Below are 26,540 nucleotides of genomic sequence, written 5' to 3' on the forward strand. Positions count from 1 at the left end.
GCTGCTCTTAGCCTCTGAGTCCCAGTTCAGCGGCCCCTTCTCAGCCGAATTAGCTCTGTGCTCACCAGCTCAATATCCTTGGTTACACCCGACTCTTCCTCTGTGGTGGTCCTGGTCCAGGGCTGGGATGTTTGCCTGTTATTGTCAGTCTCCCTGATGGGCTTACAGTCTCATTCCCTGTCCCCTGGAACCTAGCTCACCTGCCCTCCAAACACAGGAGGGGAGTCAGAGACACACCCTACACAGATGAACAAACATCGTGAGAAGCACATGTGACTTTAATGATTTCAGATTGGTGACCGTGACAGATGGGGCTACTGCAATAGGCACAGGAAATCCCACAGGACGGAACCTGCTTGTGCCTGCAGTGGGAGACCTGGGACTTTTGGCCCTGAGTGAGTGCTGGCTGAAACCTTCTAGTACATTTTGAAACTCATAGAGACGGTGGAAGCTAAGGAAAATCTGGTAGCAGGTTGCTGTAGGTGCTTACAAAGAGGCCGGAAGCCAAGGAGGGGACACAGGAATGTCTGAGTTCCCACCACTGAGATGTACCATCTACTCCACGTCCATGTCAGTGGAGTTAGTGAGGTAGAAGGGGCGGATGACCACACGGAAGCTGCTGAAGTCCCCTGAGGCACAGGGAAAGAGGGAGGGGGCCTTGGAGCTATTGGTCACCTGGGTACCGGGAATAGGGGCCTTGGAGCCTTCAAAACTGGTGACATCCACCACACTGTGGCCTCCACAGAGGATCAGTGCTTTGTTCTCATAGCCAATAGTTGGATCGGAGTAGCTGGATGTGGTGAGACCCAGCACAGGGAGCTCGTCAGAGGTGCATGAGAAGCCATAGTTCCAGCAGCTCTGCATGGTGGGGAGGTAGGTGGCTGACCAGGAGATCAGCTTGTCCTTGAAGAGGAAGCTGGGGTGTTGTGGGGTCTGGAAGGACTGGTAGCTGTTGTAGCCATAATGACCTGAGTAGTACTGACTGTACTGATATCTCTGCACCCTCTGGGTCTGGGCCATCACCAGGCTACTCCAGGTAGAGGAGGTGTAAAGCCGGGGCTTGTAGATATCCTCGGTGAGGTTCAAGCCTCTGTACCTGGCCAGCACTGGGAACGGCACTGTGTGGAACTCCAGGGCCTGCATGGTCTTCCTCTCGAACAGTGCCTGGTGACCTTGGTACAGGGACAGGTTGAACTGCAGCTCAAACAGCTCCTGGGGCAGCATCATGGGGAAGCGTACCTGGTCCACCAGGCGCTCTACATCCACGGGGGAGGCGCCGGTCAGTGTGCTCCACTGGTCCACTGCCTTCAGCAGATCCAGCTCACTAGATACAGCCAGCTCGCTCTTGGGGAGGAGAGCCTGAATCAAGGTGGTGGGAACAGCCACCCAGGCCTCAGCCTGTGTCAGAGGCTCAAAGTTCAAGGCCAGGAATTGCACACACAGGTCTTCCAGCACAGAGTCTCCTGTGGCCTGTGCATACGCGTAAAGGTCCAAGGGCATACGGAAAGTGGGGTCCTGGGGGAGGAGGGTGGCAAAAAGCCGTCCACAGTAGTCCTGAAGCTCTGTGGCCCCATAGGCAGAGGCTAGCTTGTGCAAGCATTTGACAGAAGACATGCTGACCTCAATTCTTCTCGAGTAAAAGTACCTGGGAGAGGGAGGGAAGCAGGTGTCTGGAGCCAGCCCCGCCACGCAGCGGGTGTGCCTGGCCGGCTGCCACCCCAGACATCGGTCATCCTCAACATCTTGTTAACTGGCAACAACTTTGGGATGTCAGGTGAATGACTGTCGGCAGAGACACCCACAGCCGCTTTCTTCCTCATGTGTGAACACCCTCACCTGAGGGGTTCCCACCATCTCCTGGTCTCTCTGCTGTCACTGCGAGCCTTGGTCGGCAGAGGTCTGGGCATGGCTCCCCTGCTGGATTCCTGTGGTAGCCTCTCTCCCTGAGCATCTACTCCCAGTCAGGCGACAACGGCTCCTCAGTCACCTCATTTCTGCTTCCATGTGACTATGAGCCAGGGGAGGGTCAGAGCCTACCAAGGCCACAGTGATACCCTCTCTCTTTGTGCACAAGTATTCAAACAGGTCTGGGGTCCCTGCCATTGACTTCACGGCACCCCAAAGGCTGGATTGGCAACTCTTTCCTCTGGCCTGACCCACCCTATACAAGTGGCTATAGACCCTTCATGAAATCACCTCACAGGGAGGGCATGGGATAGTAGGATGCTGCCCCCCAACCTCCTGTTCTGCTGAAGGAGGGAGGACAAGAAGGACTGGCACTAGCTTCTGATCCTCATCTACTCCAGAGTAGAACTACTGGCAGCTCTAAGCGCCAAGGGAGCTGAACTGAGCCACTCACAGCAAGTGCCTCTCTGGCCCCATGCCCCCCATGCCTCCCCATGCCCCCCATGGCCCCCATGCCCCCCATGCCTCCCCATGCCCCCCATGCCCCCCATGCCTCCCCATGCCCCCCATGCCTCCCCATGTCCCCATGCCTCCCCCTGCCCCCCATGCCTCCCCATGCCCCCATGCCTCCCCATGTCCCAATGCCTCCCCATGCCTTACACCCCCAGTCTTAATTTTTAGACATCAGAGTGGGTACCCATCCCTGGCCATCCTTTTCAAGTAAAAAACACATGTCCGGAGCGGGAAAAGGCCCAAAGCTAGCAGTGACAGGTGGCTTGGGGGACAGCTGGAGGGTGCATGTATCCATGGCTGCAGAGGGCCGCTGAGGGGGGCTGACAGAGAGGGGGAGGGAGAGAGCACAGAGCCCAGACCTCAGGCCACAGCTGGGGGCAGGGCACAGAGGTGTAAAAAGACCTCCCCAGCAGGACACAGGACCCCTGCCTGCTCTGCACACTAGGCTGGGGGCGAAGGGTTTTAACTGCCAGTATTGTTCCCATAAATGTCACATTTCTATTCCATAAAGCTCTGTGTCATACCAGTGAAAGAGAATACTTTTAATAAATTGTTCTGCTTTTAAATCGCTGCTTTCAAAATGCTAGCCGGAGAAGTTCTGGGTCAGGAAATCAAAACCTCCTTAGCACAGCGCCTGGTGATTTGGACAGGATACTTAGAGTTGTGTAGTGAAAAAAATGCACGCGTCTGTATGCACTGAATGTGGGTGAGAATACATGTGTGCACGTCACTTGAGTGTGCACGGGATGCTCGTACGTGAGCAGGGAGCGGTGGTTTGGTTAAGTATGGTCCCCGAAGGCTCAGTCCCCAGGGAGTGGAACTGTTGGAGGTGACTGGAAAGATTAGGGTGTGGCCTTGTTGGAGGAAGTGTGTCACTGGGGGTGGGCTTGGAGGTTTCAAGTCTCTCTCTGCCTGTGAATCAGGAAGTAAGCTCTCAGCTGCTGCTCCCGTGCCTGTCACCATGCTGCCAGGCTCCAGGACACAATGTCAATGGACAAACCCCCTGAAGCTTAAGCAAGCCCTCAGTTAAATGCTTGCACTGGAAGACTTGTCTTGGTCACGGTGTCACTGTATAACAATAGAACAGTGACTCAGACAAATAGACACAAAGTCACACGGGGAAGTAAGGTTCAGGTGGGTAAGCATGTGTTTATCCAAGTGCAGGAAGTGTTTAGATGCCTAACTGTGTGTGTGTGTGTGTGTGTGTGTGTGCATGCAAAGGTAGTGAGTGACTATTCAGATATCTGAGTGTTCCATGCTTCCACCCAAGTGCAGGAAGCATTTGGATGTGTAAGTGTGTGTGTGTGTGTGTGTGTGTGTGTGTGTATGTGTGTGTGTGCACATGTGCATGCATGTGTGCATGTAGAGGTAGTAAGTGAGTATTCAGATGTCTGAGTGTTCCATGTTTCCATGCAAGTACAGGGAGCATTTGGATGTGAATGTGTGTTCACACTAGTTCAGCAAGCATTCATGTGTGTGTCCATGTGATTTGGTAGATAGATATGAGAACTTGTGACCATTTGTCTGCAAGAGCAGATGTGTGGAGTGTGAAGAAGCGTGCATGTGGCTGCGTGACATGCGAGTGTGTATGTGTGGGTGTTGCACAGGCATGTGTGTGTGCTTGAGTGTGTGGGACAGACCTGCCACCTGGCACCTCCACCCTAGCATGGTGGATGCTCTAGCGGTAAGGAGTGAAGCCCAGGCACTCCCAGAGCTGAAGACTCGGCTTACCTGAGGAAGTCTCTGACAACAGGCGTGCACTCAGCATCCACTCTCATGATCACACTGCGGCCCACCACTTGCCACAGGGCCTGGGCCTCGGGGTTGGTGCGCAAGATCAGCGTGTGGGCACAGAGGCTTATGTCCCCATGCCCCTGCCCTGTCACCTGGATGAACAGGTCGCAGTCCTGTTGGCTGTCAAAGATCTGGCCCAGTGCATCTGGGAGCTCTCCAGAGAGGTCCAGGATGTGAACACCCCGGGCATCTGCGACGGACAGAGGCTGGGTGAGGGCATGGACTTTGAGGATCATTTTCTCTGTGACTTTAAGTTTGACCCTCAGGGGTCAGGGTCCTCATCTGAACCAGACATCCTGGTACCTGGCTCTGCTCAGAATGGGACAGGCCTGAAGGAAGGTTGCAGCTGCCTTCTGAGTACCACAAATCAGCAGCTGGCCCTGCTACACTCAGGATATGTGCTCTTGTACCATATACTCAGGCACTTCCTCTAGAGGAGACACCGGACCTGAGACTGTACCCATCCTTCACACACACACACACACACACACACACACACACACACCCCAGTGACTGCAGAGGCCACTCTCCTATGCCCAGTGAAAACCCTGATAAGTTAGGGTCCCATTGCAACCCTACATTAAAACTTGATGGCTCCCAGTTCCAAGGAGACAAGTCCTGAAGGGGCTATGGCATGTCTCGGTGGCACATCCCCACCTTTCCCTGCCTCCCAAACCCTAATCCATTACCATATACCACACCATGTTGCTCTATATGGGTTTGGCTTGATTTTTACATTTGGAGTGGGTGGGCTGGCTCCTTGTGTCTCCTCACACCACAGCCCCAATGTCCCCTAGCTACCACCTCTGGTCTCCGTTTCATGCTGTTCCCCAGCCAGTGGGGCCTCCCAGATGCCTGCATGGCTTGTTCACACTCGTGAGGCTTCCCCAGTCTGAGATCCTCCACCCCAGATCAACTTGTGCCCAAGCATGTCTGACCTTGTGGAACTCAACACCCTCCAGCCTCAGTTTTCCAACTCAGGACAGAGAGGCTTGTCCCAGGAGTCCCCCCACCCAGGAGGAAGCCACGGATGGCAGTCAGGAAGGAAAGCTCCCACTGGGCCTCAGGCAGTAGAGATGGAGAGTTTCCATAGAGTCAGGGTTTGGCAGTTAGGGCTTTGGGCACCGGTGTCCTTGAACATTGCCACCGAGAATCACTTCAACGTCATCGCACACAACAGGGGCATGGCCACCACGTCCCCTGGATGCTGGGAGGCCAGGGCAGCTCACCGTTGGAGCAGACCACGCCTGCGTCCTTCTCGTGCCCGCAGTGGCTCACCATCCAGCCCAGGGAGCTGCAGTTGGCCAATGAGGACTCGTCCCCTGTACATTCCACCTCGTCCAGCATGATCGGGCCCCTTCCTGTGGGCACAAAGGAAAGCCAGGGGCCACACTGGAGGAGGGACCGGACTTTCGGCAGGGACTGGGACTGCTCACCAGCATGGGAGGGGTGCTTGAGGAGTATTAGTCAGAGACCTCAGCCACACCTGACCCGAAGGCAGCTCTGCCCAATGCTTGAGTGGCGTTCTCGTAGCCCAGGGCCCGGCAGACAACGTGAGCATCCAGAATGTTCCAGAGGTTGTCACACACTGTCCCCCACTGGCCTCTGTAGAAGATCTCCACGCGGCCCTCACTGGCTGAGGCCCCATTAACCAGGCGCATGTCTCCATCCTCGGTACCTGTCAGGAGAGCGGAGGTCAGCTGAGAGGAGGGCTAGCCTGGTCTTCGTGTCCACTCCCCATGAACTCAATGCTCTGTGCTCTCTTGTTGGGCAAAGGTCATCGTAGCCAGGGTGGAGTGTTCTTCTGGAGTTGCTCTTGAACCACTTCAAGAGGAACTCCCCATGTGACATAAGCGTGTGTGTATGTGTATGTATGTATGTGTGTGTGTGTGTGTGTGTAAGGTCTTTCTATCTCTCAGCTCTGGGTCTTTTGCTCCAAGAGGACATCTTGGCTCTCAGCCTACTGAGTGAACTGGGAGGGGAAGAGGCTCCTTGCTGGCTTTCCGGAACACTGGCCTGAGGGGGAAGGTGGGCCCTGGGTTCCTAGACACATCGCCTTGGCTTATGGTGGGTGATGTCCCGACAACCCAATGCCAACTGTCTCATCCTTGGGGCCTCTGGACTGTCCCCACTGAGCAATGGGACACTGCAGTGTTGCTTGTTCCTTCCAAAGTGTGGGGCTGTCGAGGGAGCTGTGGTGTGGGGTCCCATTGTAAGAGAGGAATGGGGTGCACAGCACTGATATCGCACCTCACATATGGCTTCCACCACAGCCCTACAGTGTTCATCTAAAGTGGACAGTCCTGAACTGGGGACAGTCTGACAGAGCCAAGAGAGTCCTGCACCTCGCTCTCTGGGGCTCCTGTCTCCGCCCATGCTCACAGGGCCAGCTGGGTACCTGAACTGGGGTCACCTGTGCTAGAGATACTCAGCTGAGGGCCCAGGATGGCCAAGGTTCTCAGACCCACGATTCAGTTTGTGAACTGCCCCCCCCCCGGGGGGGGGAACTCCTTGGCAGTCTAACCCGCTCCAGGACGGCATAGGCTGTGTTCTCCCTTCTTGGCCCACTGATAAGATGGGAAAAAAAATTCCTTGGCCTCTTCTCCAACACCTGCATTTCACTTGGGAGCAGGGGAGCCCCAGAGCCCACGCGCCAACCACCATCTAGAATGACTGAGGATCCACAAGGGAGAGAATCCGGGCGGCAAACAGGACTCACCTTGGGTCCCTGGAGCCAGCAAGCACACAAAGAGGAGCCACAGGGGAGCCATTGTCTGGCCCAGAAGCCCAACCCTGCAACAGAAGGAACAGAGTTAGCCTGGCAACAGCCCTCCATAGAAGGCTGGCAGGTTTGCGACAGGAGAGTGCTGTGGGCGGTGCCTCTTGCATAAGACCCAGACGGCTATGAGATGGTCCTTATGCACCCCCCCAATGCTCTGTATGACAACCTACAGGTCAGTAAGGCTCCCCGGATGAGGCAGGTGGGTTGAGGGCTCCTGGTAATGAGGACTCAGGAAATAGACAAGAGGCTGTCCCTTAACAGTTGGTCTTATCTCCAGGCAGTGCCTTCGGGATGTGCCCCAAAGGCACGAGATATGCCAGTCTGGGAGGGTGCTGTCGATGAGATTGGAACGGGGACCTCTCGAGAGGAAGTGAAAGAGACACTGCAGCAGGACTTGAGGATGAGTGGGAGGTGGGTCAGGGTCAACTGCCAAGGTGCTGACACACTAGGACTCTTGCCTGTCTGTAGATGTGCCCCCACCCAGGCATTGTCCCTTGGGCCCTGCAAGGAGGGGGACAACCCACAGAGCAAAGTGTGGTAGCCCTGGTGGACTCATCCTAGTCCCACGGGCAGCAAGCTTGGGACTGGTGTGAATGGTGCTATAGAGCGAGCTCTGTGTCCTGGGCAGGAGCTGGTGACCTCAAATGGTTTGTTACTCAGATTAGGGGCCCAGAGACCAGCCGTGGAGGCATTCCAGGGCCAGTAGAAACACCAGGACTGTTCCCCCACCTCAACCCTCTCCCACCCACCAGCCTCTAACCCAGACATTCTGCACCAGGGTGCCATGAGCAGGGCCTCAGGGGGCCAGGGCACTTGTAGCCATCTTGGCAGGGGTGAGGATATTCTAGGACAGACTTGTGCCCCTCCCTTTGGCTACCCAACTACAGAAGCAAGGACGGAACTGGAATTCCCCTGGGAGTCTCATGCTGAAAGGAGCAGGCAGTCCGGTCGCCTGGTGACAACCAGAGGGGAAGCCTGTCTCCAGGAAATGTCGGTCCACTGTGGGATTTACAGCTCAGGCAAAGGGCAGGCTAGTTAGCTGTGCACACCTCTCTGTAAACCTTGTGTTCACATTCCCTAATAGACTCTGGGCCACTAGTGGGAGAGGCTGCTGGACTCTTAGTGTGGCCACATTAAATAAATCTCCTTTTTCTGCTTTTCTCTATTGTGTCTTTAACTGGACCATGGAAGATGGGTGGATGAGTCTGGCTACCGGGGACGCCTTCTGGCCGTAAGCTCTGACCATTGAATCCTCTAACACACGAATGGGTGGGAAGCTTGGTCCTTAGTGCTGGGCACGCTCCCTCCCCCACCCCACTGGTCCTCACCAGCCTTCTGCACCCAGCTATATACAGACCCAGAACAATACACAACTCAAAGTCAAGTTCCCAAATCCCAAGTGAAAGCTGAAGCCAGAGAGCCAACCAACTCAAGATCACACAGCTAGTGAGCCCAGGTTAGGGTTTGCCAGGATGGCCACCCATCTTCTACCACAAGGACCCTGGTAGAGGCTGAGGTCATCACCCCAGTTTTATCCCAAGGAGGCCTGGGTTCTGGGAAACCTGAGTCCCAGGCAAACTACACTGGGTGCCCACCCCCACCATGAATGATTTAAGCTGTGGGCATAGGTTTGTCCATGCTGTCCACTGGATGACAGGGACTGTGTCTGCCTCAGTCTTTTGTGTGGGAAGTTGGGACAAGCCTGACTATGCTGGCTCATTCAGTCCCACTGTGTAGGTATGGCCGAGGGATGAACTGTAACTCACTCACCCCTTCAGCTGTCTGTCCAGTGAACTTCCTGCCTGACTGTACAGAGGCCCTGCAGGTCTAGGTGCTCCTGTGCTCTGTGGCCCGCCAGAAACCATGCTGTGTAGAGTGGGGACTCGCCCGGGGGAGGAGACAGGCACTCACCTACTGAGGCAGCTGCTGAAGGTCCTGGAGCCTCCTTGCTGGCTGCAACTGGAAGCTTTCTGTAGACTGTTCAGCTGAAAAAGGCCCCACCATGTGGTTTTCCCCAGCCTTGTCCCAGGAAATGCTTTGTAAACCTAGTCTAGTTTCGATTTCCAGAAAACACATGACAGAGGCTGCATCTGGGGTTGGCTGTAGGCAAGGCTAATAGCCCTCTGTTTGCTGCTCTGCGGAGCTGATGGCAGGCACCCAAGTGCACGGTGCCGAGCTGATAAAACAACTGTGTTGAGGTTGAACAGATACATGTCCAGGCTGGCCAGGCAGGTACCCTGGGGAATGGCGAAAAGATGCTTCAAGTGGACCAAGGCGCAGAGGCTCAGATCAGAGCATCTGTGAGTGTGCATGTGGGCTGTACAATCCTTTCCTGGACCTGGGGAGGCTGGCTGCCCTTATGCACAAACCTTCCATGGTCAGAGTGAAGGTATGTGGGCCACAGAGTGGTCCTGAGGGACAGGAATAGACACGTAAAGGCCAAAAGCAGGATGCAGGGCTAGGAGCTAGGGTGGCTTGCTGGTTAAGAGCATGACCTAACATTCAATTCCCAGAACCCATGTTGGTTGGCTCAGGACAGCCTGTAACTGAGCTCCAGAAAAATCAGACTCTGTAGGCACACATACTCAAGTGTGCTCATGCAAGCACACGCATAACACACATAATTTTAAAAATTAAATATTAAAAGGTTTCTACAATCCCTATTTAAAAAAAAAAAAAAAAAAAAAAAAACACTAGGAAGTAGGGCTAACCAGGCATGGCGGCACACACCTTTAACTGGGAGGAGAGTTAAAAACTAGTCTGGTTTATGTGGTGAATTCTAGGTTAGTCAGGGCTACAAAAAGGACCTGCCTCGGAGGGAAAAAAAAGAACAAAAACAAAGAACCAAAAACAACAACAACAACAACAACAAAACTACCACCAATAAAAATGGCTGAGCAGGTAAAGGTACTTGCAGCCAATCGTGACGCTGTGAGTTTGATCCCTGGGATTCACTGTAGGAGAAAACTGACTCCTGTAAGCTGTCTTTCTGACCCCCACATGTTGACCATGGCATGCATGTGCATGCACGTGGACACACACAGTAAATAAATGTAAAAATTTTATATGAAATTCAAAGAGAACGGGGAGATAGTTATGTGGTTAAGAACACTTGTTCCTCTTGCAAAGAACCCAGGTTCCATTCGAACACCCACATAACTGCTCACAGTCACCTATAACCCCAGTTCTAAAGGATATAGTGCCCTCTCCTCATCTCCATGGTCACCAGGCACACACGTGGTACATGTATGGACATGCAGACAAAACTTCCAAACATATAAAGAAAAGCAAATGTCTTCAGGCTTATGTTTATACAATGGCCTCGTTCCCAACAGCTCCCTGCAGGTCCTCAGCTGCATAAAACCATAGGTTTACTACTGTGACACAAATGGCCCAGGAGGCAAAGCCAGGTGACTCCGAATTGGTATAAAGTCGCCCAGTTCCTTTTCAGGTGTATGGTTCAGGAATCTAGCTGTTGTCTTTCTGTCCTTGGTGTCTACCTCTCTTTTGTTTTTCTTTTTAAGGTTCATTTGTTTTATGTGAGCATTTCTGCCTGCATGTAAATGCGCTGTGCACATGATGTGCATATGGTGGCCAGGGTGTCAGGTTTCCCAGAGTTACAGATGGCTGTGAGCTGCCATGTGTGTGCTGGGAATTACATGTGGGTTCTGTGCAAGGAGTATTCTCTATCAGCTGAGCCTTCTCTCCAGCACCACCTCCCAAGTGTCCTTTAATAAAACGTTTACAGCAATTCTGATCTGGCAAATTCTTTTATCCTGCGCTTCGAGTTCTTTGTCCCAGGTATGATAACATGGAGGAAGGCCCCGAGGTCCAGGAGAACTAAATCCAGGCGGTAGCTGGTGGGTGGGTACACTGGGCTCCCATACACAACTGACTCAGTAATACCATCTCACACTGGCCTCAGGGACTCTCTAGGATTCAGACCACTACAGGCTCTGCCTGGCTTACACCCATTTTCCTTCCTACACACACACACACACACACACACACACACACACACACACACACACCAATAACAACAACAACAAGAAAACAGGTCTTGGTTTCTACTTGTGTTCTCAGTCAGTGCAGCTCAACCTGGGCTGGCCAGGTGGTTTTTGGAAGCCCCAGTGAGTTCTGGGGGTACAGCCCCTTTGGGTTCAGCAAAAAGTGTTGATCTTTAGAGCTCAGGCATTGGACACTCAAGGAGAACTGGTTCCCTTGGATGTGACAATTCCATTGGCTATGGGGTCATGTCATCCTGGGAAACCCATGCAGAACACTACAGGCAGGAATGACAGACCTGGCTCTGTGTCCAAGCTTGTTGAACTGGAGGCTAGCTAATGTGTGTCATTTTTGGCTAAGAATGTGAAAGGGAGAGTGGAGGTGTCCCCTGGGAAAGAGGGGTGAGAGGACAGTCAGCACCTGGACTCCCCAGTGGCCCCAGGAATCAACAAGTCTCTTTGGTGCCTCAATCCTGGGTCAGGCCCATTAATCAATTGGGGCCTGAGGTCTGGGCTTCTCCTGGAGGAAAGGATGCTGGGTCACAGAGGCAGGGCCTTCATAGGGTGTGTAGTCTGCAGCAGACCCAGTTGCTCTATGGTTCTCAACCTTCCTAATGCCGAGACCCTTTAATACAGTTCTTCATGTGATGACCTCCGACCATAAATTATTTCATTGCTGCTTTCTAGCTACAAGTCTGCACTGCTGTGAATTATGATGCAAATATCTGCCGTGTAACCTCAGAGGGGTCGTGACCCACAGGTTGAGAACCACAGCCCTATGTCCATCCCAAAACCAACAGATGGGTGGTTAATGGGCCCAGACATTGTGACACAGGGGGACTTCCCAAGGGGTCAGGCCCTGGGGACATTCAGATCCCTCTAGCCACTTGGTGACGCACGTGATGCATCTGGAGACTTCTGAGGGGATGAGGGAAGATGACCCTGCTTCCACTTCAGTTACCCTGGGCAAGGCATGACAGCTTGGCTATCCTGCCCCCCCCCAAACTGTGTTCCCCTTTAACCACAGGGGTCTGAGGGTCACAAAGGCCTCTCCAGGGTAATGTCCTGAAGAGGTCAGAGCCACAGTGACCTATAGCAGACCCCAGGTCCCATCCCATCGTGTGCACAGCAAGTCACAGACCCTCGGTGCCAAGGCAGCTGTGAAGTTGCTAAGACCCCAGTAGAATAGCAGCATCAGAAAGATGTGTCCAGCTAGGTGGTGGCCATACCTTTAACCACAGTACTTGGGAAGCAGAGGCAGGCAGATCTCTGTGAGTTTGAGACCAGCTTGGTCTACAGAGCAAGTTCTAGGATAGCCAGGGCTACACAGAAAAACCCTGCCTCAAAACCTAAATAAGTAGTTCCTAGAAGACATGGGGCTCCCCTCCAGTCCCCTCATCTCTTTCGCTCTGCACCTGTGGTTTCCTGTGCCCAGCCTTGGAAATCAGGCCCATTCTCCTCTCCGGCCACAGAACATATCCCTGAGGTAGACCTGGGCAGTGGTTTGGGGGTGACCTATCTTCTGCATAAAAAATGGATGACAGGGAAGAGACAGAGAGACATCTGCATCCTTCCTGCTGCCTACAGACAACTGAGGTGACAGATCACAGGAAAATGGGACTTCCCAGGGGTTCTCACACCTGAAAGACCCGGAGCCAGCGGGAGGAGACACTCGTCTCCAGGAAGGATTCCACATGGTCTGACTTCTCACACTACCTACCCGAACAGCCCAGGAGCCAGGACCAGGTACAGTGTTGGGTCAGTAATGGGCAGGACCACACCTAGCCCATATGGTGTGTGTACACGCATGTATACATGTGGTATATGGTGTGTGTGAGAGAACAGATACCACAGGAATCATGTGCAAGTTAAGAGATGTGTACATGTGGTATTTGGTGTGTGTGTGTGTTAGAGAGAGAGAGAGAGAGAGAGAGAGAGAGAACAGATACCACAGGGATCATGTGAAGGTTAAGAGAGCAGCTTTTGGGTCATCAGTTCCCTCCTTCCACCATGGGTTCTGAGGTTGGGTTGCCAAGCCTGGCCTACTGTGACTGCTGTGGAGACTCCAGCTCCTCACGCCCTCTTCTGACCGCAGTAATAGCCACAGTGGGAAGAGAAGGAGCAGGACACAGCCCGGGGCTGGAGCCAGTCTCTCCACACTGCTCTTCCAGACCAAGCGTGGGTGGGAAGCCTGGACAGGGCTTCATTTCCCGGGCCTCATTGGAGAGGGGAGGTGCCATTTCATGATCACAAGGCTTGTATCCTACCTGTTCAGACATTCTGAGGCAGAGCCCTTGGCAACAGCCAACACATACAAGAGAACCACATTCCCCTGACACTTTATTGTTTACAAGACAGAGAGACACAATCATTACGTTCACATGAGGGAAAGGAAGGTGTGTGGTAGGCTCCTCAGCAAGGGAGCCCAGGCCTCTCGTTTAATCTCTTTCAGTTCAGAATCACACAACCTAACACAGTTGACACACATCAAGGAGGGTTGGCTAAGCTCCCAGCACAAGTACACCAAGACCTCAGCACAAGTCAGTGACAGCCTGTCAGACTGAGGGTAGTCAGGCCCAGGGGCAGTGGCTCTCTTAGCTTCCTGTGGAGGGGTTTGTGATGTTCATCAGGACCCGTGCCCACAGCAGTACCTGTGTCCTGTTCTAAGGGTGTTGCAGGCAGCTAAGGTGGCTGCTATCTATGGGACAATCTCTGAGCCTCACTCTGCTGCCTTGGCTCTTTTGAACATGGACAGAACAAGACAGCAGAAAACAGTGAGTCTCCCCTGAAGGGAAGGTTTCTAAACACCCAGCAGGAGCCAGTGAGAGCCAGTCTCTAGTCAGATGCAGCCCTCCCTCAGCCACCACTGAGAAGGCATGGCAGCTTCTGGAAGCTGCTGGAAGGCAGAGGCCCAGGATCCCAGGACCCTTTCTGTAAAAGCTGATGTCATTGTGGCTGTGGGGACAATCCTCTCACTCCCAGAAGTAGATGTGGGAACTCCACCTTCACTGTGTGATGTAGTTTAGTGACTCTGGTCTTCAGGAAAAGAAATTGCTTTAATAAAAATAAGTTAATAATTCAGACTTTAAAAGGCTGTACAATGCAAAATCCTCCTGAGGAGAGAAATGAAGTTATGAACAGCTCACAAATAATCCTGTGCTAGAGTGGCTTCAGAGTGTGGGCAGGTGTCTACCAATGGGTGGACTCTCACCCTGCCATGTAAACATTCACTTTCCAGGGGTCTTCAGAGTGTGGAATGCCAGGGTCACATGGGACGAAGGGGAGCCTCCAAGTACCTGTCCGGCAGGCCTGCCTCACACCGTCTTGTACTCCCGGGTTAGGCTAGGGTTTAACACCTGGCTGCTTTCAAAACACATACGGGACAGAGAACTCACGGAAAGGTCACACACCAGGAAAGGCATGGCTGGATTCTGAAGGCCAGAGGCTCAAATGGTCCCTGCAGCAGTGACCAATCCATACCAGCAGGTGGCAGTGCAGAACGAGACTAGGTGGGCGGAGCACCCGGAGTTCCTCAGCGGGTTGGGCTCAGCTCCCTGTTCCGGAACGCCCTATTCTGGAGCGCTCTAGCCAGGCACCGCTCTTAGTTAAAGAAGAAGCAAACGAGTGGAAGTGCTCCCGGCTTTTATGAAAACGAGTCCTGGTGTAGCACAGCCACCCGCTCTCGCCTACTGGGCATGCGAGTTTACTCATCTAGATGAACTCTATTCCTTCGTACTTTACACTGCCAATCTTGGTCTCTGGAAGCAGGAAGCGGCCGTCCAGCGTGAAGGCCATGACATAGGTGGCGATCTTGCCATTGTCCTCTTCTGACTTGAGAGCCACGATGATCTGGTCATCTGTGTTGGGGATGAACTTGAAGGATGAGAAGCCATGAGTGGGGACCAGCGCCCCCACTTGCCTCACAGAGATGTCCCTGAAGTCCTGGGCTGCACTCAGCAGGAGGTTGCTGCCCTTGCGCTCATCGTCCCTCTCGCTGTAGCGCTCGTGGCTGGCCCGACGAGGCAGGAAGAACCAGCGCTGCAGTGTGTCACTCCAGCAGGCGGATTCGTGAATGAGGTAGCCTGAGGTGGCAGTACAGACAGACCCACAGTCAGCACACGCCACCTGCTCTCGACCACCCGGGACAACCATGGAGCTACACTGAGTCTGCACTGGCTGCCGTGTCCCTGCAGGGTCTGCAGCCTTCACCAGCTGCATTGCTCTTGTTCCCTTTGTGTTCATCACAGGGCACACAAAAGAGGCTGAGGGAAGCACCGCCCACCACTTCAGCATGGGAGAGCTTTCTGGGTCTTTGCCCCACACCTGACTCAGTTTCCTTCAAAGATCACACTCCTTGGAGCCCAGGGGTTGACAGCTCAGGCCTACTTATCTCCTCCTCTGCTTATGAGGGCCCCAAGCTAGGAACACTGTCTACGGATGAGGGTTCATCTGTTAAAGCTAGCAAGAAACAGAAACAAATGGCTCACTGGATATGGCGAATCACTGTCATCAGCAAAACTGAGCAAGCTGTGAAAGCAGCATACTTGGGGGCCAGTAGAGAGAAGGTTCTTACCTGGTGGTCGGATCCCTGCGGCAGCTCTCAGGGCGTTGTAGCTGGACACCCAGTTCTCATGGTCCACACTGCCCCTGTGGCCTACCACCTTCACCCACTCAGGGTTCTGGTTCAGCACCTCCCCTGTTGTGGTGGTCCACTCCTTGCCAAGGCCACCCACATACAGGTGCTCGTCCTTCACAGCCAGCCACTCAGCCTTAAAGCCTGAGGCAAGAAGAGGGCGAGCCTGAGGCCCTGGTCTACTCCCCACGCCCAGCCCATCTCCTGCCTGTGTTCTCTCAGCTGTGTCGGGAGTGGTGCTCAGTCACTGGGGTGTCAGAAGTTACTACCCTTGAGCTTCATTGGAGGCTGGGTCCTAGAGCCCACATCCTTACCCCTTTTCTTCTAAGAGCCCCATCGCCATGTAACAGCTCTGGAACCACACTAGATGGTTCCCAGCCTCCTGTGTTCCTTCTCCACCCACCCTCCAGCTTCGGAGGGCTAGCAGCCCCACCCCGCTTCTTGTGTGATGCCAGCAGCCTCAGGAGCCACGCGTGCGGCAGCAGTTCAAGCTGCCAAGTTCAATCAGGCTGTGTGCAGCAATTATCTGCCCCTGAGGGCCACAGCTGACACCTAACCACAGGGCTACCTGCCTCTCACTGGCCAGGGCTTGGAAGACAGCAGAAAGGCAGGGTCTTCAGGATGAGGCAGTGATCATTTCCACCCTTGTCTTTACTTCAGAGCATTTGTTCCAAAGCTTCCTTCAACTGACTTTATGCAAGCCTCCTGTTGCAGGCTGCTGATGAGGCCTGCGTGGTTTCAGCACATTCTCCTCCCTAGCATTCCCAAACATGCTATCTCCAACGCTCCACAAGTTCCTTAGCCCCTGGGAAGCTAGGGCTGCAGGACTGCAGCATCTGACATGTCCTGAAGTGGCTCTGGTGGGACTGATTTGGTGCCAGGTAGCCCCGGTGACCTCAGGGGTCTTCTGAGCTGCCTCCATGAGGACCTGTCCCATCTGCTAGTCTACTGACCCTTCTGGAGGAATGATCACAGCTCAGCCACAAGCATCCTATTGTATTCTTCCCATGCAGGAGGAAGAACTGCCCCACAGAACACAAGTTTACAATGCTGACGGTCATGGTTACAAGCAGGAAATGGGTGAGCAACAGAGCCAAGGTACCTGGGCGGAGACGGCCACTCCCAAGAGCCCCAACCTTGGACAAACACGACAGACTTTATCACCGAGGCGGGGCTAGGCAGACAGCATAGGGGGTGGGGGATTACTGCAGCCCTCCTTCCACTGCAGGAAGTCTCAGTGGTCTTCAGCTTGCTGTGAGCACAGATCAGATCTACCCAAGGCTCAGATAGCTCTGTCCCCTATCTTGTTGGAAGCAATGAGTACTACCTGCTACACATGAAGCTAATATCAGACTGTGTTCCCAGAAGTCATTGCTGCTCAGCACAGACCCCTGTACTGGTGAGGAACAGCAGTTGACCTGTGGTCCCAAACACCTAAGCTTAGAGCCTGGGATGTCAGTGAGCCACCTGATGGGAGTCATACTGTACAATCCCGGGACAACTCTGAAGACGGACATGGACCAGAGTCTAGAAGAGGTAAGGGTAGCAATGGACATAGCCTTAGCTCACTCTGAAAAGGGCTTCCCACTCAGCAGCAGGCTCCCAGTTGCTTCATCAGCTCAGAGGTGCTTCACACAAGCCTGGTAAGGCTCTGTGGGCTGAGTCAAGGGTCGCCTGGGTGCAGGGTCTTTGACAAGCACTTGGATCACTGTCTGTGATTATCTTGAGTGTCACTTTCACTTTGGTGGGATTCATTATCACCATGGAAGCAAACCTCTGGGCATGCGGGTTAGGGAGCTTCTAGACTATTAGCTAGGGCAGGAAGCCCCACCCTGATCTAGGTAGCTCCACAGCCTGGGGACAAAAGACAGCGGCCTCATCTCTGCTTCCTAGGATGCCTCCCCATGGGTCACAAACTGTTCTTCCCTTAAGCTACTTTGTCAGAGCAGGAAGGGGTCAATGTGGCAGCTGAGAACTCAGCCCACAGCAAAGGGCTCACTTACCTTTCTCCACAGTTCCATCGCCATCAGAAAGGATCACCCAGGGCACTGCTTTGGTGCCTTCGATCTGGTAGATGACCCCTGTGCGGTCATCCACGGAGTAGAGTTTCCCATTGAAGACGATCAGGTCGGAGAGCTCCATGCCCCGCCCCTTTTCTGCCAGGTGGGACTCCAGGACCCCATGATCTTTATCCCATTCCACACTGACCCTGTCCCCACTGTCTGACAGGGTCAGGTAACCTTTCTTAAGGTAACTAAACCAAGTGTTTTCCTCCTGGGCCCTGGACCCCGTGTCCAAGTCAGCAATGACTGCAATTCGGTACCGAATCCCACCTGGAGTCCTCTGTGGGGGTGATAGGGGGTAGGTGTCATTGTAATGGGAGATGTGCTCCTGGCTGAGCCTCCAATTGTGTGCATTGTGGGTGGGGGGCCTGCCCAGTACTGGGGCCTGATGGTGGGAGTACAGCAGCCAGAGGAGGGCAGCACCCACAAAGGACGTGAGAATCACCCTCCAGCGGGGCCGGAAGCGAGGGTCTGTGGCCTTGGTCATGGATGCCAGCACAGGAAGGCCCCCTATACTGATCCGGAGCGAGTGCATAGGCTCATTCCATTCCCGCTGGTCAAAGGGCTGGATGGGCATCAGACTGCACGCTGGACAGGACCTAAGTCAGGAGAGGAGAGCAGTGAGTGAGCTGCGGAAGATCTCACTTCTCCAGGCCGAGTCCCACCGGCTCACTCAGCCTCGTTCAGGAAACACAGCTCTTCCTGGCAGTGCTGCCCGGGCTGAACCCTGACCCCAGCAGGTAGTCAGAGTGGAAGCATTAGTGAAGGAGATGCAGATCTGACTCCAGACCTATCAGCACTCAGGGCCCAGCACTCAACAGTGCCTCTCAGAGCAGCCTGGGGCCCAGGAGCCTTTACTTCCTGGGCAGGTTCTGCAGTGTTTCAATGCAGACATGAGGCAGTGCGAATGCACTGCTGCTGGTTTTGGTACAGTGACTGTTTTGCTTGTTGCTAACCTTATGAACGTGGGGTGTATTTGGCTCCAGGCCCAAAACACTAGAGGAAGCTGGGAATTCCACCTCCACAGCACCCACTGCCTGCTCTGCCTGCTCCTAGCAAAGCTCAAAATCTCAGTGCTGCAAAGCCTCCAGGCCAGTGCTGGCTGTGGTGAAGGTGTCTAGCTCAGAATGGCACCCATAAGGTACAGCCGCTGCTGCTCTCAGCCCTCCACCTCCTCCGGATGTAGCATGGCATTTCCCTTATGGGTTGCAAACATACCAGCTACAGCCACAGCCACTGCAATCCCCGGGCACCTCAGAGGGCTTGGGGCTCCAGCAGCTTTGGTCTGTGGAGTGCTCATGTACCCAACTACAAGGTTCTGGTGTCCAGCAGCTACAGTGGCGCTCTGTGCCCAGGCTGTCGGTCACCGGTCCTGGACGTGTTCAGGTTTTAGTGCCCAGGGTCAGGTCCAAGGAGAACAGTGGGTGCAGGGCCTGCTGCTCACAACAAAGGTAGGAGGAGAAAGAAGGCTCTGTGCACTTTGGGGCTGCTGTGCTATGACCAGTAGGCAAGGATGCAGAACTGGTCACCCCAAAGTTCCCTCCACCCCATGCTGATGGGGCCTCCTCGGGACTCACTCAGCTCTGCCTCACACTCCTCTCTATCGCCATGACTTCAGAGGCTAGACCCAGGATATCAGTGCTGTATCCTTATCCCGGACCTGCCAAGGGTCAAACACTGCCACGCTCCAATTCCAACTTGCACCTTAGACACTATTTCAGAATATAAGTCTGAGCTCTCCAACGTCAAGGTGGCTAACCCAGTCCTCAGGAATAGCTGAGGCCACCACAAACACTACCAGGCAGTCAAAATTCTCATGGAAACCAGGTGTAAATGTTATACTTCAGACTGTCAGTGTCAAGAAGTAGCCTCAATCCTTTCCTTCCCTAGTAGCTCCCCATTGGCAGGTCTGTCCCATCTGCATGATGACTGCTCACCCAAACATGCCAGCAGTCCCCCAGCTCCTCTGCAGTTCTTCTCCTGAGAGCCCGCTCCCCCCTGCCCCCCCACCCCCGCCAGCACTACTTGCTATGTATGGCTCCATGGTCCTCTCTCTTGGCCCTAACATAAGGGTCCACTTCCAGAGCAAGCTCACACCATCCCGTTGCCCAGGATACCTGCCCTGCATGGCTGCTTCACTCACACCCAGGAGTCCTGGGAGACTCTCCTGTCTGCTCTCCTTCAGTGGGGAGCTTCACCAAGTCAGGGCTTCCTGCTCCAGCTCTGCCACCCAGCTCTGAGCTAGCAGCCAAGAGACAATCAGCACGGGCCTGCTGAAGGGTTGACAGATCAGCACCATGGTGAGGTTGGTCTGAACGTGTGCAGCTCTAGACCAAGGCCCTGATGAACAAGTTACTCAGCAGCCCTACAGGAGCCACAGGCCCAAAGCACACGACTGCTGTGTAGAGTGGAAACACCACAACACACCACCATCCTTAGTCTCTGGAACCCTCAAACGTGTCCCTGTTCAAAACCGCATTCCTGTGAGTCACCACATGCCTTCACTGTTTGACTCAAGTCAGCAGCTCACCTGCTCCAAGGAGTTTCTATAGCAGCTGAGGTGGGATGCAGCTCATATCCCCACATCTCTGTTCAGGAAGAGATCTATGGGCTGTCCATCCCTCCCTTAGTTTCTAGCCATCCTGTCTACCTGGCTGGCTAATGAGTGCTCCTGGACCACCCTCTAGAGAGGCCAGGCACTCAACTCGTTTTGTGAACAGAGGATCTGGGAGTCTTCAGAAGCAGTCTCCCCAGGCCTGCTGCAGCGCCCTGCCCACCTCAGGAACATCACATCACACTCCTGACCTTTCCTCCTCCCTCATGCAGCCCTAGGCCCAGGTCTGCATGCCTGGGCTGCACCTCTCCAGACACTGTCCTAGAGCCAGGGAGACTTCATTGGCCTAGGGGCTAGCAGGTCCCATGTTCGTTATTCTAGGTATCTTTGTAACCTAGGCACCTCCCCTGACTACAGGCTAATTGGTGTCAAATAGGCTTCTGGGCAGAAGTTTCTACGCTTGACTAAGGGCTGCCCAGCCCCCGGGACTGTCTCAAGAGCATCTGCACTCTTCTTTCCCACACCTAGTTGCCAGTTCAACTTCTTCCTGTCCCCAGCCATTCACCTGTCTCACCTAGGCTTCCAGAGTCCAAACTGTTGCTCTGCCACTGAGCAGTCAGAGCTGTCACACAATGACTTCCCTATGTGAGTCCCAGCATCCTTCCCAGACCTGTTGACAATTAAGCCAGATGCAGAGGGGCCTGACCTCTTCTGACCTACAGGCTCTCCTTAACAGTCACAGCCTGCAGAGCGCCAGCCTCCCACAAACCATAGCTCCAGACAAGAACAGCTCTGACAATCTAGAGTCCATGTGCTCCCTCCACCTGGATATATGTGTCCTCTGAGCACACAAGGCCATCTGGGACCTCCTGAAAGTGCAGGACAGTCATTCTTTAACTGTGCAGTCCCCCTCTGGCCATGTGTCCTCGCCCAGCGAGGCATCCCTCCTGTGGGCGACTACTACTGTCCCCTGTCCAGGAGCCTTCCAGGCCGGCACAGACTTTGTAGGAGTGACTGAGGGCTTCAGGGAGGAGGCTGTCCAAGTGGACCCAAATGAAATGGAAGGCGGCTTTTTTTTTCTTTTCTTACAGTCTGATCTGGAACTCAAGACAATTCTCCTGCTTCAGCCTCCTGAGTGCTGAGCTTTCACATGTGTTTCTACAAAGGGCAGGGAGGAATGAGTAAAAGAAAAGGCGACATGACCACACAGGCAGAGGTTGAAGTGTTGACATGGCCACAAGCCAAGAAAGCCTTCGAAGCTGGAGGACAAAGTAACAGAGTTTCCTCTAGAACCTTTACAAACATCTTAATTTTGGGCCTGAGGAGACAATGGGACCAAGATTTCTGGTCAGTGACTCTCTAGACCTGTGTGTGAGGATACAGGCCACCTCAGATGACAGTATGTCATTCTTTCTAGCACCCTAAGAACAACTCCACCCCCACCCCTACAGTGGCCCAAGGACCACCTGCACCCAGGCCAACACATGCATCAAGGGAAGGGATTGACCAAGAAGACTCTCCAGGAGCAAAGGAAGCACAGGGACCACTGGTTCAGGCATCTTTGGTTAAAGGAGGGAAGGTACTATTTCTCCAATAGCAGGCTTCTAGAAACTTCAGCCAGCCTTCCAGAAGCCTCAGTGAACATCCCTGTCAGATACCCCTCCCCTGGTCTTCCTCCAGCTGCCTTTTCACTGATGTCCTCAAACCCCGGCTGCTTTGTGCCTAAGACTGACTATGTCTTGTGGCTGTAGATGTTGCCAAGGCCACAAGACAGGGGCCCATGGTATTGAGGGACAAGATGGACAAAAGTCCCATAGAAGGACAGGGTTGGGCTTGCCTCCTCCTAGTCCCCACAGGAACCCTGAGATCATTTTGGGGTCTGCCTGGCCTGAGGCCTGAGGTCCTGGCCTGAGCTGTAAAGTCAGGGTTCCCTCCAGGCTAAAGGCACTGGCCCCAGCCTGCAGACAGGCTCTCCGCCAGCTCAGAGGTGCCCTGCAGTGCTCTTGTTCCTGAGCCAACCCCGCTCCAGTGCCACATGGCACCGTGTCTCCTTTCCTCCCCACCCCTTACCAAGTGGGTGCTGAAGCACTAACTAGCCTTGGGCATAAGACAGCCAGGCCATACCTCACTTCCTCATGAGAGACACAGATCCATCTGTCCACTCCAAAGGACATTTCTAGATGACCAGAAGGATAAGCAGCACAGAGGAAGTGTTTTTCTCCGTGCATCCAGGAGCTGTTAGGAAGAGCAAGGGCAGAGGGCACCTACCTCCATGGGCACCCTTGGAGTGGAACTACGCCAAGGTGGCCTGTCTCCTTGCTTCCTTCACAAGTGGCCTGTGTGAGAGGTGGCGGCTCAAACAGGTTCAAGGCAGCTGACTCCTCCCTTCCAGGATCAAGAAAGGGTGGTTCTTGGTGCCACTCTCTTGCTACCACTCCTCCCTCCTGAAGAACGAGCTCCTCCACCCACAACAGGGTGGACGGGCCTCACATGTCTACTCTGTCCAGTTTGAAGCTTGCTTCCTTACTACACGGTACAGCACAAAGCCCATGGCCAGCACTGACTGATGGGAAAGACGGAGGCAGATGGACAGGCTTCCCAGCAGCCTCCGATGGCGGGTCCTGAGGAAGCACAGACCTGTGTAGTCACCACTAGGCCCTGCGACATGGAACCTGGCTCCTGGTTCTGTGCTTTGCCAAGCTCAGCACTGTACCTCAGGATTCCATTCCCCACTAGACCAGGCGGACAGTCCCAGGAAATGAGGAAGAAAGCCAATGTGTGCTCTAAGGATGGCAGAGGCCACTCCTCTTCACGCTCAGATGCTTCTAAAGCTAAGTGTGGCTCCAGGACCCCTGACATCTGCACCACACCCCAGGGTCACACACACACTGAGTCAACTTCTGTACCACTGGGACAGTTGAGCTTTTCGGTCTGTTTTTACATGGAGCTCAGGAGGAGTGTGCTGGTGTCACTGGGGCTGTAACTAATTACTGCAGACACAGCCGCTGAAACATCACACACTGTTATTTCCAGCCCTGCAGAGAGGTTGGCTTGGCCTCACTGGGCCACACCTAAAGTCTGCTTCCTTTCCCAGACCTTTGCCCCGCTCCCTGCCTGTGGTCCCTTCCTCCCTGTTTAGAGCCACCAATACTGACGACAAGGGTTCTTCCCAGTTGTTCCCTCCTGGGTCTTCTGCCTCCCTCTTACAGCTTTAAGGGTCCTGAGACCCCATTTTCCCGTGGGAACCCCCCCCCCCCATTTCCTGGTGAGATATTTCCAGCCTTAACTCTCTTCCTATGCAGTGTAACAAGCTCCCAGGCTAAGGGGTCATCACAGTTCACACCAGTCCCTCACCAGCCTGCATCTGTGGATCAGTGCCGCCACCGCCACCACTGTGTAGTCTATCCCCAGTGCCCAGGGAGAGACTAAGCAAAGGAGGCCTGCCCTCCAGGTCAAAGTGACACCCCAAACACTGTCCTGGAGCTTCCCCAGACACTAGCTCCAGGGAAGACCCTCAGGACCATTCTGATGGTTCTCAGCTCACCCTCAGTGCACAGGAGCTTGAGCTTCTAGCTCATTTCCTGTGGCCCTGTCCACACTAGACAAAGGTGAAGCACTTAACGGCTACGCTCACTGAAGAGAAATGGGGGATAGGGGGTGGGAAATTCAAGAGAAATGCCACCAATAGGAACCCTGATGCCTTTCCATGTGGACTTCTCCAGGATCAGGGTTATTATTTTCCTAGTCAATCTATCTTGTATTGATGAAAAGTCAATATGAAAAGTCTTTAAGTCAGTACACAGGGTTTTAACTCCTTCAGTGTTGGCATTTAAGACAAGTTTTCCAGAAATTCTCAACACTTCTAATAAGTATCTCCATGCCTCTTGACAGAGAGGGCAAGGAGTGTGGAAGCCATCTACTGTCCTCCCAGAGCAAACGCTAACACACTGAGATACCTACCTGTGTGGACACCGTGAAGGCAGCCACACTGTGAAGGATGCTCTGAGGCTCAGATGACAGGGTTGCACATATCTGTGGGAGCTTCAGGGACACATATGCAACAGTCAGGTGGGTGACAACGAGACATCTGCCTCTATCACTCTCTAGTCCTCTCCTCCTGTCCCCGCTGCTCAGCAGGCATAGAGGATGTTGTGCATTTTACATGCTGGTATAAAATGGTCTGAGGTACCAACAGCTTAAACCAATGCATTCACAGAGCTGCAGGCTACACAAGTAAACGCTGCAACCATAAAGGGAAGGACGCTTAGCCATGTAAGGTATTAACGTGGTAAAGGGACTGAGGGGCAATATAGTCCATTTAGTTGCAAGGAGCATTAACCTTTTGATAACAGGTGAGGTGAGAAAGAACAAAGAAAGCAAGAAAACACCCAGAATTCTAGCCAAAAGAAGATGCTCTGGGCTTTATGTGACAGAGATCCCTTGTCTTATCCAGAAGGAACGGGTCTATGCTCACAGGTGCCAGCAAGACTGCTAGCCTGTGGTCTGTGGCCCAGTCCAGAGGATGGTCCTCAGTCAAGCCCCACAGAGGGGCAGGGAGAAGGAGCTCCCAAAGCAGCTACTGCAGTACACACTCTCCCGTGAAGTCTCTGCAGCTTGTAAATTCTGGTCAGCCAGGCCCCACTGACACCATAGACCAGGTTCCCAGTATATAGTCCTGAGATGGAACTGGGAAACAAACTGGTTACTGAGGTGCTCCCGGGTGACTCCAGGAAGGTGCTTGGTTTACTGGAGGCAGATGAATGTCATGGGTGCTAGGGCAGGAAGCACTGTTAGGGGGGACCAGGGGATGCCAGTCTTGGAGGCTGGGAGAAGCTAGCCGAGATTGGGGTTGTATGTGCAGAAAGGGACTAGGGGATATGCCGAAGGGGCAGATAGTGTGTATAGTTGGGAAGTAAAAAATGATAGTGCACTATGCACTATGCTGCCTAGGGGAAGGTCCAGTCTTGGATGATAGCAAGAGCTAGGACAGGAGCAAGGAGGTGGGCGGTTACAGGGGAGGATGGGGCGGGTAGGTGGGTCTGTGAGAGAGGTGATCAAGTGCCAAACTGAAGAGGCCCTGCCCAGGCCAGGCAGGGAGGGAAGTGACGGGACTGTCGCTAGAGGCAACTGAAGCATACTAGTCAGGAGAGGAGGAAGTATCACACTGCTTCTCAGGGGTACAGCACCGCACACTCATCAGAGGGGAGGTCTCCCACACTAGCCAGAGAGGGAAGACGTCTGTCTGTCCCGCACTAGTCATAGCCTAGCTGCGGGGGGAGTTTGAGGAGCCTGGGGCCAAGTCGGACGGGTGCGGGTGGCGAAAGGACCCAGAACACAGCGAGGGAGGGCACCCGGCCGCGGGCGCGCCGTCACTCACCCACTGAGAGCCTGGCTCCTGAGCCCGCGGGCTGCCGCCTACCTGCGTAGGGCTGGACAGGGCGGGCTGCCACTTCCGCCCCGCCGCGCGCTCCCGGCAGCCTCTGCTCTGCGCCTGCGCCCCACTCCGGCCGCGCGCTCCCGGCAGCCTCTGCTCTGCACCTGCGTTGCATTCTGTTCCGCTCAGCGGCCTACAGCCACGTCTTCCCGGCAGCCTTTGCTCTATGTGTCTTCCTCTCTCCTCCCCTCGTCTCTGTTCTGCGCCTGCGCAGTGATTGCGGGACTTCTGGGAGTCGTAGTTTTTCGCTTGGGCTTGGGTTTGTTTGTAGTTGAGGGTAAAGCTGAAGGTGCAAGGTTCTTTGCCTGGTCCTCCCAGCCTTCGTCTCAGGAAGTTTAGGAATCAGGACTCCTCTATGCCGCCCTAGATCTCAGACCCTCTTCTGAGTTCTTCCAGCTGGCCATAGCCAGTGCTGACCAGTTTCCACAGCCAGGATGGTGGTGTGCTCCTGCCGCCGACTGCAATCAACAACCCCTATTCCTCTTTTCCTGGCCTGCTTAGCCCTGAGCTCTGTGCTGTATGAACAGGCATCCTGATATCGGTTCAGTCCTAGACAGCGGTGTCATAGCAGGACTCATTTAAAAGGCCCTCATCAGCCATGGTGCGTCAGCCCTGTCTACTGACTTCAGTCTCATCTCCGGGTCTCCCAAAAGCCTTCTGGGAAGGGACCAATGCACAGTGGGGACTAATTCAAAATACCTAAACCCCATACGGTGAAAAACAACCCTTTCTTCCACCCCTTTCTGTCCAAAAGCCACAGTTATTGATAGATTCATGTGATTCCACTGAGACACCGATGTCGTTCGGGACACAGTAACGGTAGAACATATACTAAATTACATGTAAAAAAAAAAAAAA

The 26,540-nt window shown here is 54.0% G+C and overlaps 2 protein-coding genes across 3 annotated transcripts; both read right to left on the reverse strand.

Annotated features, from left to right (window-relative positions):
* Window positions 1–291: 291 nt before the first annotated feature.
* Window positions 292–9,017, reverse strand: LGALS3BP (galectin 3 binding protein). Its single transcript, XM_080922346.1, has 6 exons — window positions 8,906–9,017; window positions 6,932–7,005; window positions 5,699–5,890; window positions 5,442–5,573; window positions 4,150–4,402; window positions 292–1,645 (listed from the first exon to the last, which is right to left on the reverse strand). The coding sequence occupies exons 2-6, from the start codon at window positions 6,981–6,983 to the stop codon at window positions 556–558; spliced, it is 1,719 nt and encodes a 572-aa protein (XP_080778472.1). The 5' UTR covers window positions 6,984–7,005; window positions 8,906–9,017; the 3' UTR covers window positions 292–555.
* Window positions 9,018–13,369: 4,352 nt separating this feature from the next.
* Window positions 13,370–25,702, reverse strand: CANT1 (calcium activated nucleotidase 1). 2 transcript variants are annotated; one of them, XM_080924398.1, is made up of 5 exons: window positions 25,626–25,702; window positions 24,209–24,289; window positions 17,635–18,293; window positions 15,572–15,775; window positions 13,370–15,080 (listed from the first exon to the last, which is right to left on the reverse strand). In XM_080924398.1, the coding sequence occupies exons 3-5, from the start codon at window positions 18,269–18,271 to the stop codon at window positions 14,710–14,712; spliced, it is 1,212 nt and encodes a 403-aa protein (XP_080780524.1). In that variant the 5' UTR covers window positions 18,272–18,293; window positions 24,209–24,289; window positions 25,626–25,702; the 3' UTR covers window positions 13,370–14,709. The 2 variants fall into 2 exon arrangements, with proteins under 2 accessions (XP_080780524.1, XP_080780525.1); XM_080924399.1 differs by lacking the exon at window positions 24,209–24,289 and having other exon boundaries at window positions 25,626–25,672.
* Window positions 25,703–26,540: the final 838 nt, after the last annotated feature.

Source organism: Micromys minutus (genome assembly GCF_963924665.1).
Source record: "Micromys minutus genome assembly, chromosome: 10".
Lineage (NCBI taxonomy): Eukaryota > Metazoa > Chordata > Mammalia > Rodentia > Muridae > Micromys > Micromys minutus.

Bases quoted from the DNA above. Each gene is read 5' to 3' on its own strand.
- LGALS3BP (XM_080922346.1), bottom strand. From the start codon at position 6,983: ATGGCTCCCCTGTGGCTCCTCTTTGTGTGCTTGCTGGCTCCAGGGACC. The intron at 5,891-6,931 runs GTGAGTCCTGTT...CTCTCCTGACAG, and splicing joins GCTGGCTCCAGGGACCCAAG to GTACCGAGGATGGAGACATG. The intron at 4,403-5,441 runs GTGAGCTGCCCT...TGTCCGTCGCAG, and splicing joins AGGCGTGGTCTGCTCCAACG to ATGCCCGGGGTGTTCACATC.
- CANT1 (XM_080924398.1), bottom strand. From the start codon at position 18,271: ATGCCCATCCAGCCCTTTGACCAGCGGGAATGGAATGAGCCTATGCAC. The intron at 15,776-17,634 runs GTAAGTGAGCCC...TTCTTGCCTCAG, and splicing joins CGATGGAACTGTGGAGAAAG to GCTTTAAGGCTGAGTGGCTG. The intron at 15,081-15,571 runs GTAAGAACCTTC...CTGCCACCTCAG, and splicing joins CGCAGGGATCCGACCACCAG to GCTACCTCATTCACGAATCC.